Source organism: Hyaena hyaena, unplaced genomic scaffold, assembly GCF_003009895.1.
Source record: "Hyaena hyaena isolate Hyena2069 unplaced genomic scaffold, ASM300989v1 scaffold_686, whole genome shotgun sequence".
NCBI lineage: Eukaryota > Metazoa > Chordata > Mammalia > Carnivora > Hyaenidae > Hyaena > Hyaena hyaena.
In genome coordinates, this window is record NW_024081319.1 from 999,571 (window position 1) to 1,016,843 (window position 17,273).

General features: G+C 57.3%; 1 protein-coding gene across 4 annotated transcripts; it reads left to right on the forward strand.

Moving 5' to 3' along the window:
* Positions 1-455: 455 nt before the first annotated feature.
* POGK (pogo transposable element derived with KRAB domain) lies at positions 456-15,202 on the forward strand. 4 transcript variants are annotated; one of them, XM_039217409.1, is made up of 6 exons: positions 456-584; positions 2,022-2,155; positions 7,816-7,942; positions 8,679-8,777; positions 10,102-11,589; positions 13,355-15,202. In XM_039217409.1, the coding sequence occupies exons 2-5, from the start codon at positions 2,024-2,026 to the stop codon at positions 11,571-11,573; spliced, it is 1,830 nt and encodes a 609-aa protein (XP_039073340.1). In that variant the 5' UTR covers positions 456-584; positions 2,022-2,023; the 3' UTR covers positions 11,574-11,589; positions 13,355-15,202. The 4 variants fall into 4 exon arrangements, with proteins under 4 accessions (XP_039073340.1, XP_039073339.1, XP_039073341.1 ...); XM_039217408.1 differs by lacking the exon at positions 456-584 and adding an exon at positions 640-760; XM_039217410.1 differs by lacking the exon at positions 456-584 and adding an exon at positions 1,327-1,588.
* The last annotated feature ends 2,071 nt before the right edge of the window (positions 15,203-17,273 follow it).

Genomic DNA, 17,273 nt, shown 5'->3' on the forward strand with positions numbered 1-17,273 from the left:
CCCCCCCAGCTCCCTCACGGGTCTACTCTGGCTAACGCTCTCCTCGCGGCGCGGCGAGACGGCCCGGAGCGCTCACCCAAGCGAATGCAAAGCCCCGGCGACTGCAAACGCGCACGGGATAAATAAACGCTCCCGGGTCACCCCCGGTCAGAGCACTAATCCGGGCTCTTCCTGCCTCTGGCCCGCCGAGGGCGCCCACGGCGCGCTGGGAGCTGACTGCCGCGGGGGGGGGCGGCCGGAGGGGGGGCGCGGCGGCGTTGGGGGGCGCCCAGCGGGGGGGGTCGCGGCGGCGGCGGAGCGCGGCCTGAGGGGGGGCGGCGCGCGGAGCCGCCGGAAGCCGCGCCGGGAGGAGGGTCCGGGGCGGGCGCCGCGGGGCCGCTGACATCAGCCGCGCTCCTCCCCTCGCCTCCCAACACCCTCCGCTCGCGGCCGGGCCCTCCCCCTCCCACCACGTGTCCTGCCCGCTCCCTCCCGCGGGGCCGCGCGCACGGGAAGCCGGGGAGGCGGCGGGGATGGCGCTGTGACAGCGGGGCCGCAGCCCTCGGCGTACCTCCCGCGGCCCCGGCCCGCGCCCCGGCCGCCCGGTGAGTGCGCGCGGGCGGCGGGCCGGAGGCCCGGGGCGGCGCGGCCCTTCCCGCGGCCCCGGGGCTGCTCGGCGGCGGCAGGGGCGGGGGCGCGAGGCTGCGGCTGCGGCGGCCGCCGTCGCCTTTGTTGCCGGCCCGCCGGGTGGCAGGCGGCGCCGGCTCCGGCCGCCCGGCAGGTGCGCCGGGGACGGGGGGCGGGGGGCCCGGCGGGGAGGCGGGCCGGGGGCGGCGGGGGCGCTCCCGGCGCCGAGCCGCGGAGAAAGGGAAACGGGACAAGATGGCTGGAGATACCGAGCGCGCCCGGGGGCGCGGCGGCCGCGGGCGGGGCGCGGGGCCGCGGGCGGGTGGGCGGCGGCGGCCAGGGCTGCGGGCACCCAGCCGCGGGGCACCGTTGCTGCGGGGCGGGGCCGCCGCCCACCCGCCTTCTGCCCGGGAGCGCGTGGGAGAGGCGGCGGTCAAGTTTGGGCCCCAGCCCCGGGGACCTGAAGCCTTCTCCGCCCGCCCCGACCCAGCCTTGCCGCCACCGCGCGTCCCTTTTGCAGACGTCCAAGCGGCACGCTGTGAACTCGGGAGGGGTCTCCTCTGGAGGCCCCGGGAGGATGCGGCCCACAAGATGCACACTCACTCCACACCTAGGACTTGCCCGCGCCCCTAGAGGGCAGGAGCGCGGCCCTTTGTACTGGCCTACAGCTGGACCGAAGAGAACATTCCTTTCGCCACGGAGGCTTTTCCCGGTGGGGGTGGGGGTGGGGGCCCGGGCCCCAACAGATTTCTGCACCTTCGTGGGCATCCAGGCACGCACCTCACTGTCATTGAATCTCGGGTTCGGAAAAATCCCTTAAGGCAGAATGACTGTTTTCCGAACCAGCTCATGGACAAGATCTTTGACTTGGGAAAACCCAGGTGATGGGTATTCTGGGCCAACCAACGGCCAGGTGCTTAACTGGCCTGCAGGGAGAACCCAGTTGAGCAGGTGTCCTGTCTGAGTTCAGACACCTTCACTGGTAAGAAGCTAACCCCCCTCTCCTGCCGCTCATTTCATGTTCAAGGGACACTGGCTGTGAGAAAGTTCTGCCTTTCAAAGCACACTTTAAAACCTCTCCCAGGATGTTTACCCGCCAGCCAGTTCTGCCCCTGGGTCTGTCCAGAACCAGTCTGGTCTCTTCCACAGGTAGCTTTTTAAAGATGTGAAGGCAGTCAGGTATACTCTGCCTGCAGCCCTTCTTAGCATAATTAATGTGTCACCTCCCCGCTTCCTGCTACCTTTCCTAAAGCCCTTCCTCCCCAGGCCTGACCCTTCCTTCCCTTATTCCAGCCCCAACAGCGCTTGGGGAGAAGAGGTTTGCGTAGGCAGAGCCCCCCCCTCCCCCCCCCCATCCCAGGCTTTGAACAGTTCACACTAGTGCCTGACTTTTCTCAACTGAATCTTGCTTGCAGAGATGGATTCCACAGCCTACACTCTGAATTTGACCCTAAAAGAAGAAGAAGAGGAAGAAGAGATTCAGAGTCGGGAACCCGAGGATGGCCCCACAGATATGCAGAAAGTCCGGATCTGCTCAGAGGGTGGCTGGGTAAGTGAGAAGATGGGTCCACACAGCTGTGAGGAGAGGAGCCGGCCTGGGAGCCAGTCTCCTCCTCAGGCAAGCACGGGAAGTAAAAATAGCCTAGCCCAGCCCGGTATGTTTGCATTCCTGAGAAAACAGTCCTGTGGCTTTAAAAGGCACTGTGAAGAATGGCGCTGGTTGTGGGAACAGTCTCTTCAGTCGTGCGGCTTATCATCGGTCGGACTGGAAATCTGAGAGGCAGAGGGAGAGGTTGTCTCCCACCTGGACCCCCGAATCCCCTGTTTTGCTTAGTGCCAGGCATGTCGCAGACACCAACTAAACGTTTGCTGACCCGTGTTAAAGAAAAACGAATTCTGACGCTCGTGAAGGTGGTGAGGAAGATTGCTCAGGACTGGAGTTTGGGGTCAGGGCCGATGCAGTAGGGAGACACACGGGGCTTTCCAGCCGAGGATCCGGCGTGGGTGAAAAGTTACTGAGAGGCCATCAGGCACAGGGGGAGTCTTCCTAGGCTGACTTAACAAGATTCTTGCTAAAGGCAGACTAGGGTGATCAGATGTCAAAGGTGCGGGAACCTTCCTCCTCTAACTTCGCAGGATTCTTGGTGAATCCGGGCCACAGGCTGGGGACGCGGGGGGAGCCCCCACGCAGGCCTGGCAGGGAAGAGGGCCCAGAGGAGCCTCACTGACTTTTGGGAAGGAGAGGGGCTTTTGCACCCGCTGCTGGCTGAAGAGAACCGTTTGACATAAGACGTGGGGCACTGCGCCCACAGGCGGAGAGCTTCAGGAGGTGAGGCCGTGTGGTTCCGTGTGAACGCCTCTCCTCGGAGGGCACACGCCGGGGAGCTGCATGGCCAGGCGGCCCGGATTCAGGGAAGGGGTGGTGGGCGGCAGAGGACGTGGGACACATCCGGACAGAAGACTATGATAGAAGTAGATGGAATTTATAAAAATACAAGAGCAGTGTGGTCCACGCTCAGCCATGCCAGTCGCTGGGGCCGCTAGGTTTTGCTCGTGGGCCAGAGCGCCATACACGCCTCCCCCAGAAAATTGAGCAGACTTCACGCTTGTGCAAGGGGCGCTTCCAGACACCCCGGGGGTGGGTGAGGGGGGTGGGGAGCGATGTAAGCGCAACAGGCGTTTATTCTTATAATCGTGTGTAATTATCCCCAGTACACACTCGACATCATGACGTTTAGGCACAAATGGTAAAAACTGGAAATCTGCAACAAGTTGTGTTCCTGTTCCCTGGTCGGTTCTGTGTCTGGACGGTATAGGAATCCGTTATATCCTTCGCTTCCAGTAGGAGGTTCGTCGTCCTAGGATCCCGGGCGCCCCACCGTCCAGTCCAGCCCCCCTCCCCTACCAAAGGCCTGGGGAGCAGAGAGGTTATTACTTTGTCCCAAGGTTACATGCGTCCGCCGACATTTGTTCTTAAATGAGTATTTGTCTCTTAAGCTGGACCCTTAACAGCAGTGCGTTTTATTGTATGTATGCCGCACCCGCGAGACACGCAGGCCACCAGGCTCCAGGTCCAGGTCCGGCGCTGTGGGTGGCCCTGCGGCTTTCCTTTCGTATCCCCCGCCCACCCCCACCGCCTGTCTAGTTCTGATCCTCGGGCTGGGGAGACCCTCGAGGACAGGGGTGAGTCCCATCCGGCCTGGAGCAAGACCTCAAGGCGGTAGAAACCCGGGCTTGAAGGCTAAGTCGGCCCACCCGGAACATCCGGATAGCATGGAGAACCTTGGAAGAAACGGGTGCGGTGAAGGTGGCTGTGGGTCGGGAACAGCCAGAAGGGAGTGAGGCGGAGACCCCGCTTGGCTGGGAAAGGAGGAGGCAGCTGGGGGAGAGGGCTTTTGTCTGCCCTCTGTCCGGGATCGCTGAGCACAGTGCTGGTGGTCTCGAGACCGGACGCCTGGCCTGGGGTTGCCAGGCTTGCGGGGCAGGTGGGGGGCTGACCACTATCCCTAGCACGGTGTTCGGGGCAGTCAGCTCAAGGCAGGGTCTCGTTCGGCTGGAGAACTCAAGAGGCTTTTCTGCCGAAGGCGAGCACGGACCCGATCTTGAGCAGTGGGAATGTCCCCATCCCGTCCTGGGGACCTTTGGCAATATCTGGAGACATTTTGGGTGGGGGTTGGGGAGTGGGAGGTCCTACCAGGCATCTCCTGGCGAGAGGCCAGGGCCGCTGGAAACATCTGCAACGCGCAGGACAACCCTCATGACAAAGAATTCTGTGGCCCAAAATGTCAGTAGTGCTGGTGTTGAAACACCTTGTCCTGGGGCATGAAGCCAGGGGAAGAAGAGAAATGAATTCTGTTCCTTAAATATGTCGTTGGGTTGCAGAGAATCGTGGTAGGGTGATCGATCAAAGCCTTTCCAACGGAAGAACTCTGCCCTCCGTTAGGATAATGGAGTCCATAGGAGGATTGGGTAGAGAAAGGGAAGAATGCACCCGAACTGAGTCTTTTTCCTGAGTGGCCCTGGCCCGGGGAGGAGACCGGCTTGCACCGCGGACACGGGGAAAGCGGGAGCCGAAGCCCCGAGAGGAAAGCTCGCGTGCAGAGTCGGAGGTGGAGAAGGTGAGAGGCAGGGCAGGCCAGGCGCCGCCCTCTCCCCGGGAGCTGTGCGGGACAAGTCCTTGCCCAGCTCTCCCGCGAGGCCGGGGCTCGCTAAGTCTGCGTGCTAAGCGGCCTGCTGGAAAAGTCTGGGCTTTGGGGTCAGGCTTTCTAACTCTGTGACTGTGGGCAAGTTACTTAGCAGCTGCTTCCTCACCCATGAAAGTGGGGTAGTGATTCCCATTTCTTTATATTGCTTAAAGGATTCAATAAGATAAGTATTTATAAACATGTAAGAGGGGAGCGCCTGGGGGGCTCAGTCGGTTGAGTGTCTGACCTCGGCTCAGGGCATGGTCTCCCGATTCACGAGTTCGAGCCCAGCGTCGGGCTCTGTGCTGACAGCTCAGAGCCTGGAGCCTGCTTGGGATTCTGTGTCTCCCTCTCTCTCTGCTCCTCCTCTGCTCACCCTCTTGTCTCTGTCTCTCAAAGATAAACATTAAAAAAAAAAAAAAAAAACACAGACAAACATGTAAGAGGGAGTGCCCTGCACAGCCTGGCATACAGCAGGTGCTCTCTCGTGCACTGGTAACAGCCCTCCCTCTGCTCGGAGACCTGCACTGGGTGGTTATGCAGCTTCGTCAGCGTGAGGCTGTGCGGGGTGTGGGTACTTCCTGACAGTCTCCCGTGGAGACGGGCTCTGGAATGCCAGCTTGCGGGCAGAGCAGGGCAGTACCTACAGGCCGAAGGAAGAACACCTATGGGACGCGTCCTGCGTCTTCTGAGGGAAGGGGGAGGGCAGGGATTGAGGGTCCCCGCCTCTGAGGCCAAGGTGGGGTGTTTGGGATTGAACACAGGCTGCCTGGCTCCGGGGTTTTGCCCAGGGCAGGCCCTGTTTACCTTGTGCTGTGCTCAGCCAGAGAAAAAGCCTCTGTGGAGAGAGGGGAGGCCGGAGGAGGCCGGGCCGAAGGCTTGCTCAGTCCTCACAGAGGGTTGCTGTGAGGAGAATTTCTAAGCCGCTGGACCGGGTGTCCTGGAGCATAATGTGGGCTTGTTTCGAGATCCTCTGTGGCTCCGTCATGAATGTGAGGATGTGAATGTGGCGCCAGTTGGCCTCCTTAGAGCTTGGGGCTCCTGACGTTTTTACCAGGCCTAGCACGGTTTTCTTCTGTGAGTGTCGGGGGCCCCTCTGAAAAGACAGGCAGAGCCAGTCCTGTGTCCCGTTTTATCAGCAAAGGGAAGGGGACTATAAATAGGTATGGCCTGGATCTGGAATTTCCTAGGGAGAGAAAAGGCCAAAAGGAGAGTTGTTCAGAAGGCTGGGAAGTGAGAAGGGGTGGGGTGGAAAATTCCTGGCTGACCGGCTTCCCAGATGATGAAGTCTGAGGGGAACCTAGGATTCACCCACGTTTACCTCCTGGTGTTTCACCCTCACCCCGAAGAGGAGGCTTGGTTTTCTAAGAGATTTTAATGATTATGTGAACCTATTCTAAGAGCAACCAGAGAAAGGAGATTTGGATATTGTTTGCTTAACTCTTTTATTCAAACGCACGTTTTGGGGGCACCTGGGGGGCTCAGTCGGTTAAGCTCTTGGTTCCGGCTCAGGTCGTGAACTTGTGGTTTGTGAGTTCGAGCCCCACATGGGACTCTGCGCTGGTGGCGAGGAGCCTGCTTGGGATTCTCTCCCTCTCTTTCTCTCTCTCAGTCTCTCCCTCTCTCTCCCCCCCTTGGCCCCTCCCCTGCTCACACTGTTTCTCTCTCTCTCTCTCAAAATAAATAAATAAACTTAAAAAAATACGTTCTAAGTGATTACTAGCCACAGGAGTGTCCTAAGCTTCGGGAGGTGGAATAAATAGCATAGGTGTTGCCCTCCGTGAGCTTGGATCCTAGTGTAAGGAGCAGACACTAAACCAAGAGAATACTGCAGTGTGATGCGCGCCCCCAGGGTGTGGAGCCCGGGTCCCAGCGGGTCAGGGCTGTCTTGGAAGATGGGTGGGTGGGTGTCAGCCAGGCCGCGTCGGGCAGGACCTCGGAGGCAGTGGGAGAGCCACGTGGGGGGCCCGAAAGGTCAGGGACCGGTGCGCCGGGCGGCAGCAAGCCCGGAGTACAGCGAGGGGCGTGGGGGGGGCGCGCAGGGCTTTGCTCTTGGAGGAGCAGGAGCCCTGACCTCAGCGTGGAGCTGCGTCCCGGTCTCGGCCCTGCCCTGTGCTGGCTGCGTGGCTTTGAGTAGCAACCAGGCCTCTCCGAGCCCGGGCCCTCCTGGAGTAAATGGGGTTGCTGGGGAGCCGCAGGGCCTCCCCCGGCAGTGCTCCCCGCGCGGGGCGCTGGGGGTGGGAGGGAGGGCGCGGGCAGCCCTGGCGACGGAGAAAGGCCAGTGGGTGCGAGTGACCGCCGTCCGCGCCCCGGAAGGAGCCACGGACCGAGCGGGCGCCAGTTTCTGAAGCGGACAGGACAGCACGGCGCGGGCTTCGGCCTTGGATGGCTCTGGAGGCGGGGACCCCGGGGCGGCGATTCGTACCCCTGAACGCGGCCGGCTTTGCAGTAGGACTTTTCGTGACGGAGACACAAGGGGGGGGGCGGAAGAGCGGGGAGCCTGGCCCCTCCCGCGGGGCGGGGGCGCGGGGTCCGTGTGGGGAGGGAAGGGGAGATGCAGCTGGTGTGCTCCGCTGCCGCCTCACGGAAACTTTGGCCCTGAGGGCCCCCCCCCCCCCCCCGCGCACCGGAAAGGGTGGGAGGGGCCCGGCGGCTCCCCCCGGGGGTTTGGGTTCTGAGTCAGACCTGCGGCCGGTACCCCCGCAGGTGGGGAGCGCCCAGGAGCCGCCTGCGCCCCGGGCCAGGGATCTGTGACTGAGGGGGCCAGGGTGGTGGCTGGGCGGGGCGTCCGGGGGTGGGGGGACCGCCTCAGGGCGCTCACCTGGGAGCCCCGGCTCCTGAGCCTGGAGTGGGTGGGGGCCCAGCGGCCCGCATCCCGATGTGGTGCCTGGTGAGCGCGGCGGGGGGCTTCTCTGGGGGCTTCTCCTGGAGTGCGGCCCCTCCGCGTCCCCGCCCCCGTGACCGGGGGGGGGGGGGGGGGGGTGTCAGCCCGCCCGGCAGCCTGAGAAGGCCTGTTCCCTGCCAGGTGCCCGCCCTGTTCGATGAGGTGGCCATCTACTTTTCCGACGACGAGTGGGACGTTTTGACGGAGCAGCAGAAAGCGCTGTACCGGGAGGTCATGAGGATGAACTACGAAACCGTCCTGTCGCTGGGTAAGGCTTGTTTCCCTCAGTCTCCTGCAGCCGTGGGCCCAGAGCTCTGTCCGCTCTCTTCCCTGGCGCACCCAGCACCCCCTTCTCCCGAACTCGGCCTCTGGCCCCTCGATGCCTGTGCCCGTGGCGTTTCCTGTTTTGGATCCAGGCAGGATATACACACTGTGTCCTGCGCCAACCTGGGCCGGCGCTCAGCCACCCTCACCCGACCCAGATGTTCACATCAGGAAAAATCGAAATAAAAAATAAATTACAGCCCTGACCTAAGAAAAGTCGCCATAGATCTGGGCCCGGGTCTCACGGAGGGAAGGCAGGCCTCTCTGTTACCCCGTCAGCCTCAGCCGCTTGGGAACTTACCCCCAGGGAATCCTTGCCCCCCCTCCTGGCATTGACAATCTGTATAATTAGGATGTAGCCAGCTGGAGGGGTTTCCTCCTTTCTCATCTAGGTACCAGAATGTTCACCAGGTCAGGGACCTGCCCAGTGAAGTTCTTTTCACTATTGCTCGTACCAGCCCTCATTAGCAGAGATCCAGAAATGCCCTTGGACAGACTTCTTTCCCGTCATGTTTTCTTTTTAATTACCCCTGAGCCCGTTCCCCCCTGGCCTTTGTAAACCTCCACGTGGAGAGTGTGCGCGAGGGTGGGGGGAAGGTATTCCTTACGTATTACAAAGTACTTATTTTGCTCCAAGGCAGCAACACACAGCTCTTATGTGTTTTATCTCCCATGGACAGAATTCCCATTCCCTAAGCCCGACATGATCACTCGGCTGGAAGGTGACGAGGAGTCTCAGAATTCAGACGAATGGCAGCTCCAAGGAGGAAGCTTTGCAGGTACTACAGTGAAATCACTCAGCATGCGTCCGGGGAGAGCGTTGTGAACCCGGATCTTAAGTTTCCTTGTACGTTGTGTGGGGCACCTAAGAGCTAAGGCAGGTTTGTGAGGCAGAAAGATTATGGGCTTTGGATTTTCAATATCTTTCTAGGGCTGTGTGACTTGAGGCCACTTCATTCACCTCTCTGAGCCTCCATTTCTTTCCCTGTGAACCGTGGGTAATAAGTCTCAATGTGCAACCTTGTATGCTCAGGAAGTAGAGCAGGCTCGTGGGGCGTTTGGTCCTGTGCACGTGCAGGTGAAGGAGGCCGCCTCAGCGTGCCACGGACCCTCGAAAACTGAGGAGAGTAATGGGACACAGCATGCAGCCAGGGCGACGTACCCTGGGTTCTCGCCTGTTTCATCTCAGATAGAAGAAGCAAGAGCAGCTGTAGTACGTGTGTGAGCAAACGTGTCTGGGAAGCGCATGGTCCTTGATTCACAGCACAGTTAGGATACCGGCTGGATCAATCCAGCTTCTAAGCAGCCAGTGATTTTATTTGCCTTCCCTCTGTAGGTGAGGGTTTAAAATGCCATAGTTCGTTGATTCTCAGACATGTTTTCCCCCCACTGCGGTAACATCTCTGAAACTGAGAAGAACTCTTAAAATGGACAGCATTTTTTTTTCTTTTTCAGTGGTGTATCTTGCAACCGATGGCCCCACAGTCTAGATGCGATCACGATAATTTCCCAAGTCCTACCCAGTTTCTGTGACCACATTCTAAGTACAGAAGTGCTGATTTGGTCTGAGGGAACTAGTGCTCTGCCTTATAAGTGTAACTTTACTAAGTATGGTGTTGCCCTAGCTCTTCTCGGCAGAGGGGACGTGAGTCAGGCCGTGATGCCTCTGAATTCTGTGCTACCGTATTGTAGCATGGCTTCTGTTTGGCTTTTCATCTACATAAAAGCGATTTTGACCCAAACGTGGCCCCGCAAAATGCCCATGGGGGCCAGGTTTGGCACCTGTGTTCTGGTCCCAGCTCTGGCACTGGGTCGCTCAGCCCCCTTGATGTATTACTTCATTTCTGTGGCTGCACCTGCAAAGGAGTGATGGTGCACAGGTGCTGTCAGGTACACCCAGGTACTGTGGAGACACCTGTGCGGCGACCACAGGAATTGGCACACGGGTAAGGACTGGGGAGGCGTTTTCTGTTGTTTAAGTTACTCCTTCGGGTGACCCTCAGATTACGACAGTCTTTAGCGTTTTGACCCAGAAAATCAGAATAGGCCAGACCGCCTTTTACTTACTGTCATTATGTCTGCTCGTCCCTGTTTGTGTCCCAGAAAACGAGGAGTTGGACGTCAAGCCCCCGGATTGGGTGGGGCCGATGAACGCCGCCCCCCACTTTCCTCAGCCTCAGCACCTGGACGGCTTTGGCCTCCGCCTGCCCCGGGAGCTCACGGAGCTGCCCGAGTGGAGTGAGGGGTACCCCTTCTACATGGCCATGGGCTTCCCGGGGTATGACCTCTCCGCGGACGATCTCGCCGGCAAGTTCCAGTTCAGCAGGGGCATGCGGCGCAGTTACGACGCGGGGTTCAAGTTAATGGTGGTGGAGTATGCCGAGAGCACCAACAACTGCCAGGCCGCCAAGCAGTTCGGGGTGCTGGAGAAGAACGTTCGAGACTGGCGCAAGGTGAAGCCGCAGCTCCAGAACGCCCACGCCATGCGGCGGGCGTTCCGCGGCCCCAAGAACGGGCGCTTCGCCCTGGTGGACCAGCGCGTGGCCGAGTACGTCAGGTACATGCAGGCCAAGGGGGACCCGATCACCAGGGAGGCCATGCAGCTGAAAGCTCTGGAGATCGCCCAGGAAATGAACATTCCGGAGAAAGGGTTCAAGGCCAGCTTGGGCTGGTGTCGGAGGATGATGCGAAGGTATGACCTGTCCCTGCGGCACAAGGTGCCGCTGCCCCAGCAGCTGCCCGAGGACCTGACGGAGAAGCTGGGCACGTACCAGCGGAGTGTGCTGGCGCTGCGCAGGGCGCACGGCTACCAGGTGGCCCAGATGGGGAACGCCGATGAGACGCCCATCTGCCTAGAGGTGCCCTCGCGGGTGACGGTGGACAACCAGGGCGAGAAGCCCGTCTTGGTGAAGACGCCCGGCAGGGAGAAACTGAAAATCACCGCCATGCTGGGCGTCTTGGCGGACGGGAGGAAGCTGCCGCCCTACATCATCCTGAGGGGCACGTACATCCCCCCCGGCAAGTTCCCCAGCGGGATGGAGATCCGGTGCCACCGCTATGGCTGGATGACGGAGGACCTGATGCAGGACTGGCTGGAGGTGGTGTGGCGGCGGCGGACGGGCGCGGCGCCCAAGCAGCGGGGCATGCTGATCCTGAACGGCTTCCGCGGCCACGCCACCGACTCGGTGAAGAGCTCCATGGAGAGCATGAACACCGACATGGTCATCATCCCCGGGGGCCTGACCTCGCAGCTGCAGGTGCTGGACGTGGTGGTATACAAGCCGCTGAACGACAGCGTCCGGGCCCAGTACTCCAACTGGCTGCTGGCCGGGAACCTGGCGCTCAGCCCCACCGGCAACGCCAAGAAGCCGCCCCTGGGCCTCTTCCTGGAGTGGGTCATGGTCGCGTGGAACAGCATCTCCAGTGAATCCATCATCCAGGGGTTCAAGAGGTGCCACATCTCCAGCAGCCTGGAGGACGAAGACGACGTCCTGTGGGAGATCGAGAGCGAGCTGCCGGGGGGAGGGGAGGCACCCAAGGAATGCGACCCCGAGAGCGCGCCGGAGGGCAACTGACAGCCGGGGACACCAGGTAAGCGCCCCGCGCCTTCCCGGCCAGACCTGTTCGTGTTCCCCCGGCCCTTCCCTCCCGCCGCTGCTCTCCGCTCCCGGGCACCCTGAGGCCGGGGGTACGTGCGGCGGGTAACGGGCCGCCAGCTTCTCCTCGTCCGACTGCTGTTGCTTGGCTTGTTTTGTGGGTGATTCGCTCCCGGCCCCGGACCCCCTCACGAGGAGAGCGGTCGCGCCCAAGTGATCTGGGCCCAGAGGAGCATCGCCTGACGTGGCTCAGTTAGCAGACCGTCTGCTCTGAAACGCCAGCTTGTTTCGTTCCCTTGGGAGTCGCGGGGAAGAGCAGGGCCGGGGCGCGTGTCTGCCGCTCGGAGCGGCGGTGCTGTCTGGGGCCGCGGCCAGAGGTGCAGGGGGAGCCCCGGGCTGCGGCCTCCGCTCTCCGTCCCCGCGTGGCCTGCGGGGGCCCACAGGGACCTAGAAACAATAGCGTCGGTTCGCTTTTCCCTAGGATTTCAAAAGAGTTTTAAGACATGGTCTTACTCTCATAGTGCCCTTCTCGGGGGTGGCGTGAGCAACGGCGGTGACCTCACGCGGCCCACTGCCGTCCGCAGGGTAGATTTGCAACTGGAATCTTTGCGCCAGAAAAGGAGAAGACCGTGGGCGTGTCTAACACCTCCGTGCATGCAGCCTGAGGACTGAGGGCAGTAGGTCTGGAATGTTCAGAGTCGCCTACGGAAGGGCAGCTCCAAGAGGAAGTGGAGATGGGGACTGACAGCACTAGGGGGTGTGAGCCTACATGTACATCCCCCAGTGCGCGCGCACACACACACACCCCTTGAGAGAGAACAGCCAGCCAGGCACAGTGGGAAATGTACAGAAAGAACAAGTAATTCATTTTACCCTCTTGCTCTCATTTCCCTAATTGTCAATTTTTTTCCCTAGACACAGTGTTTAATATGAAGGTTATTCTTTCCTTTACATAGGACCTAAAACTATCTTGACACTTCTTCTTCCTTTTGACGTTTCTTCTTCCTTTTATAGCGTAACTAAGGGGTTCCGTCCTAGTTGTTTTCTTCTCCAAAGGAGACGCTAATGAAATCTTTGGTCTCGCTCCTGGCCGCACAAGTGCGAGAGTCCCCTAGGTCTCCTTCCCTGCCCCGAACCAAACTGTGCTCGTGCCATGAACCCCGCTGGAATTCTGGGACCCCCTTATATAACCGTGGCGTCAAGGAGGCGTTCTCATTGTTAAATCCAAATCACCAAAACTGCTTTTCTGTCCCTCTCGTGTCCACTATCCTTTCCCTCCATGAATTCAGCATTTTTCTGCTAACCGCGATCAGACTGAATTCCAGGGAGTTTTTAAGTCTTATTTTACGTTTTGTTGCTTTCCCTCTCCTTGTTAAATAACGTGTGTGTGTGTGTGTGTGTGTGTGTGTGTGTGTGTGTGTGTGTGTTTAATTTTCTAAGTTCTTTGCTACCAGAAGAGGAAGGGGAAGAGACAGGGCAAGGCGGCAGCTATAAAGATAGGTATTTACGTCCACTATCAAGCATGACCTTCTGCCTGTCATGACCGCCAGTTCTTCCGTCAGCTGCCCTTCTGCGCACTGAGGAAGTGAGAGAAGCTGTTGGGGATTCTCGGTAAAAGGAGATTTAGTAGGGCACAGATGGGCAGAAGACTGGCTCTCTTCATCTGTTTGGGAATCTAGTGGAAGAATCGAGTTTGTTAAAATGTATACGATTTCTAAAGTCCGGTGGGTCAATTCACACTTCGGCTCTCTGTTTTCCAGCACATGGCACTGTTTGTTTGAAAGAGGTGAGAGGAAAATCCTCAAGAAGATACCTCCGAGTGTGGACGCACAGGCAGCCGCAGAAGGCCGGGGGGCCGAGCGACCCCATGTCCGGACTGTGCCCCCTGTCCTGTGACACGGCCTACCCCACCCCCCATCCACCACGTGTCAGAAAAGCCTAGGACCCTTGATTTCAGTGGAGACATGATTAGGGAAGAAACTGCGTCTGCCCCATTTCTTTGTGTTTGAGAGATTAATCCAGGTGTCCATCAAAAGAGAGCTGTAAATATGAACGAACAAAGGTATTTCCTGGAGAAGAGGCTGTTCGTTTGTCACCAACAGGAGACCCCTGTGGGCCCAGCTCCACTGATGTCCCCTCTGCGGAGAGAACCTCCAGTACATTTTTCTTTCGCCTTTAAAAATGCTTCCAAGAGCAGAGCCTGTCCCCACAAAGGTCAAGCCTGCAGAGAAGGCCTTGTAGAAATGAGTCCCGTATGTACACCTGCTACTAGACTCTTCCTCTTTTGGACAAAGGAGATACTAATAGTAACAAAATTCGGGCCTCCCGGCCCGGTGCCCGCAAATGGCTTTTCCACAGACAAACTAGGTTACGGTGGAAGATGCAGGTTAGCGGGCTCTGCCGTTTTAGTTACCTTCCCAGTCTCATTGGCAGCTAGACTTTCTTAGGGTCTTTGGTGGCCCTCTGTGTCATTCTGTTTAACGATGGGGCAGCATTTAGTACCCGGCTCCTCGGTGTCTCAGGCTGCCTACGGAAGAAGTCGCTCGAAATTACCTGCTGTCCACATGGCACAAGGCTCCCTGACCCAGCAAGACCTGCTGTTGGTTTCTTTAATATTTTTATCACAAGGACATGAGAGGAGGCGGGCCTTTAGCCGCAGCCGTTCCAAGGCTTCTAATGTCCTTCTGTCCTGCAGGAATAGATGGGCGGTCATTGGATTTTTACATCAGAGTAATCTGCATTCCCACACACGATGAGCGTTATGAGAACATTCCAAGCTCTCTGTGCTACAAAAAAACCATGCCAGGACCTTCTAGACAAAGCCATTGCCAGAAATGTCATTCCAATGTCTGATGTGCAGAACAGGCCACCATAACCACTTTTCCTTCCGGTAGACTCCGCTCACAGACTGGACTGTTCTTGGCATCTTGAAACACCTATTTCTACTCAGGTACTCATTCTCCTGTTAGTGACCCGCCTTCCTCATCAGTTTAAAAGCCAGTTTTCCTCCAAGGGAGGAACTTTCACTTCGTTTCTGGTATCTGAATAACTTTCAATTTTGGGACTGTTCCCCGTTTGCATTCACCTGTACTGTATTATCTGTTCTCTTAAATGGCATCTAAATACAGCTATTTTCCATTCCAGAAGTTTCCATTCCCTCCACTTCTGCTTAGTTTACCCTCCACTGCCCTGGTTCCTGGCCCTTTTCTCTATGTCCTGTTTTACTTGCTTTGGGAGCTTAAATTTTATAAGATCTAATTTTGGGTTCCTGCATCGGAGCCGTAGTTTTCTCGCAGAGAAGAGTAGAAAATGGGTTCGACTCCTATGTCATTCCACCACCATCTTCTTGAGTCTCATCATCAGCTGAGAGATGATGCCTTACAGGTTGCACAGCACTGGAACTTTATCCTAGAGTAATGGCTCTACTGTCAGGGTGTTTCTGGGCTCATTCTTCCACTGAATTATGATCTATGCTTAACAGAGTCCCAGTACAACTATTTTGCAGAATGGCTATTACCCTAGAATTACTAGAGCACATATCGAGACATAGTTGTACTCCCCAGTAGGTAGAAATTGACCCCAACAATAAACTTTGATAATAAAGACAATGGGCTCTGGTGCTTTTATTTATTATTGACCTGCTAGCACTGTGAAAGGTCACGTTTCAAACTCTTTTAGGTTTTATTCTCCATTCAGTCTGGGGGGTGGGTGTGTGTGTTAACATCCCTGAATTAAAAAAGCGTCTGCTCGTGGGAGGGCAATATAAATGTCGGTGTCTGAAGATAAAGGGAAGAAAACTGATAGCGTAGTTTTAAACTCAATAGCCCAGGGGTGGGGAGTCGCGGGGAGGCCTGGCATAAATAGCTTTTTCCCTCGTTCAGTCGTGTTTCAGGTGTTCTCAGGGACGGGACCCACCAGATCCCATGAGGGAACTCCACAGAGGGCTGTTCACCTCAAGTGAGTGAAGACACGCTAAGCAAGTTGATGAACAGAGAAGAAAACTTAGTTTTCACAAATTTCTTTAAGAACAAAAGCAAGAAGAACCTACCTGCCCTTTCGTGGTGTGCTTTTAGTTAAATTACTCCTGACAATCCTCCATGCCCAGAGACTCGGTTGAGTAAGTAGTGGTCTGCGCTCCAAGAGTAATCCAGGCTCTTTTCCTTTTTCAAACCATCCGAATCTGGTGCTGACCCAGTCTGCTGGGCACGGCATTTAAGTCTGTCCCCTAAAACCAAGCTTCCTTCCCTTTACCCTACATCCTGGAGGCATTTCGGCAGGAGCCAAAAAACGTGAGGGAACACAGGCATTCACCTGATGGGCAAAGAGTGATCCTTGAGAAGTTGATTGTGAGGTCCTACTGGGAATATCCTGATTGTTTGTGGCAGGGCGGGGCGGGGGGGGGGTTGGAAACAGTTTTTGTTGATCACAGTAGAGGGTGACCAAGGCTCTAAGAATGTGTGCTCAGCCAGCACTCTGGGTAGACCGTGAGCATTTTCGACCTGGTGTTACACGTCTGTGTACAAACAAGAATTACTGAAACTCCCGCAGGAAAAATAAGCTTTACTCCGAGTCTGAAATGCTCTGGTTTCTAACCGCTTTTTCCTCATTGAGAGTTGTTCTTCTAAACGCCTGGAAATGAGCAGTCACAACGTCACCCAGCACCCATGGTTCGCGACACTGCTGGGGCTGGAAGTAGCCTTTGGTGGGACAGAGGCGGCGGAGCTTTCAAACCCTAAGCGTCCCTCTACCTTCAACCCCACCTTCCGCTTAGCAGATTAACTCTGAAGGAAAATGGGTGCGGAAAGCAGTTGCATGTGGGCTGGGAACGCGGGGCAGAGGGAGTCCCCTAGTGCCCTCGGCCCCCCCGGAAGGAGCTGATGGTGGAGGCGAAAGCCAGGGTGGCACAGGAGGCGGCAGCTGCCGTGTGGAAGGAAGACATGAGCTTGCACACCTCCTCCTCGTTAAGTCCCCGTATCCAAAGCCACCGCCGTCAGCTAGGCAGCGGCCGAATTCCCCCAAACCTGAAGAATTACCTAAAACTTTAAAGGGGTTTTCAGATGTGTGCCGAGAACTGAAACTAAGCGGTTTATTGATTTTTCTTCTGAGTCTTGGTCTACACATTCCAAAGGGAAAGAAACGACGCCATCTCAAGGTTTGTGGGTTCAAGTCCCGTGTCGGGTTCTGCGCTGACGGTACATAGCCTGCTTGGGATTCTCTCTCTCTCTGCCCCTCCCCTGCTCCTGGCTCTCTCTCAAAATAAATAAATTAAAAAAAAAAAAAAGAAAAAGCAAGCCATGACATACCTAAGTTGGAACCTGGTTTTTAATCTTTCTCATCTGGTACATTCCTCTAAATATCTGCTAAGATGTCCTAAAGCAGGGCTTTTCATACTTCTATGGGAGGCTGTGTTCCTTATGTTTACTTAAAAAAAAATTTTTTTTAATGTTTTATTTCTGAGAGAGAAAGAGAGAGAGAGAGAGACAGCGTAAGCAGTGGAGGGTCAGAGAGAGAGGGAGACACAGAATCTGAAACAGGCTCCAGGCTCTGAGCTGTCAGCACAGAGCCTGACGCGGGGCTCGAACCCACGAACAGTGAGATCATGACCTGAGCCAAAGTCGGACACCCAACCGACTGAGCCCCCAGGTACCCCACCTTATGTTTAATACAGAAAAGGAACGT

Bases quoted from the DNA above. Each gene is read 5' to 3' on its own strand.
- POGK (XM_039217409.1), top strand. From the start codon at position 2,024: ATGGATTCCACAGCCTACACTCTGAATTTGACCCTAAAAGAAGAAGAA. The intron at 7,943-8,678 runs GTAAGGCTTGTT...TCCCATGGACAG, and splicing joins CGAAACCGTCCTGTCGCTGG to AATTCCCATTCCCTAAGCCC. The intron at 8,778-10,101 runs GTACTACAGTGA...TTTGTGTCCCAG, and splicing joins CCAAGGAGGAAGCTTTGCAG to AAAACGAGGAGTTGGACGTC.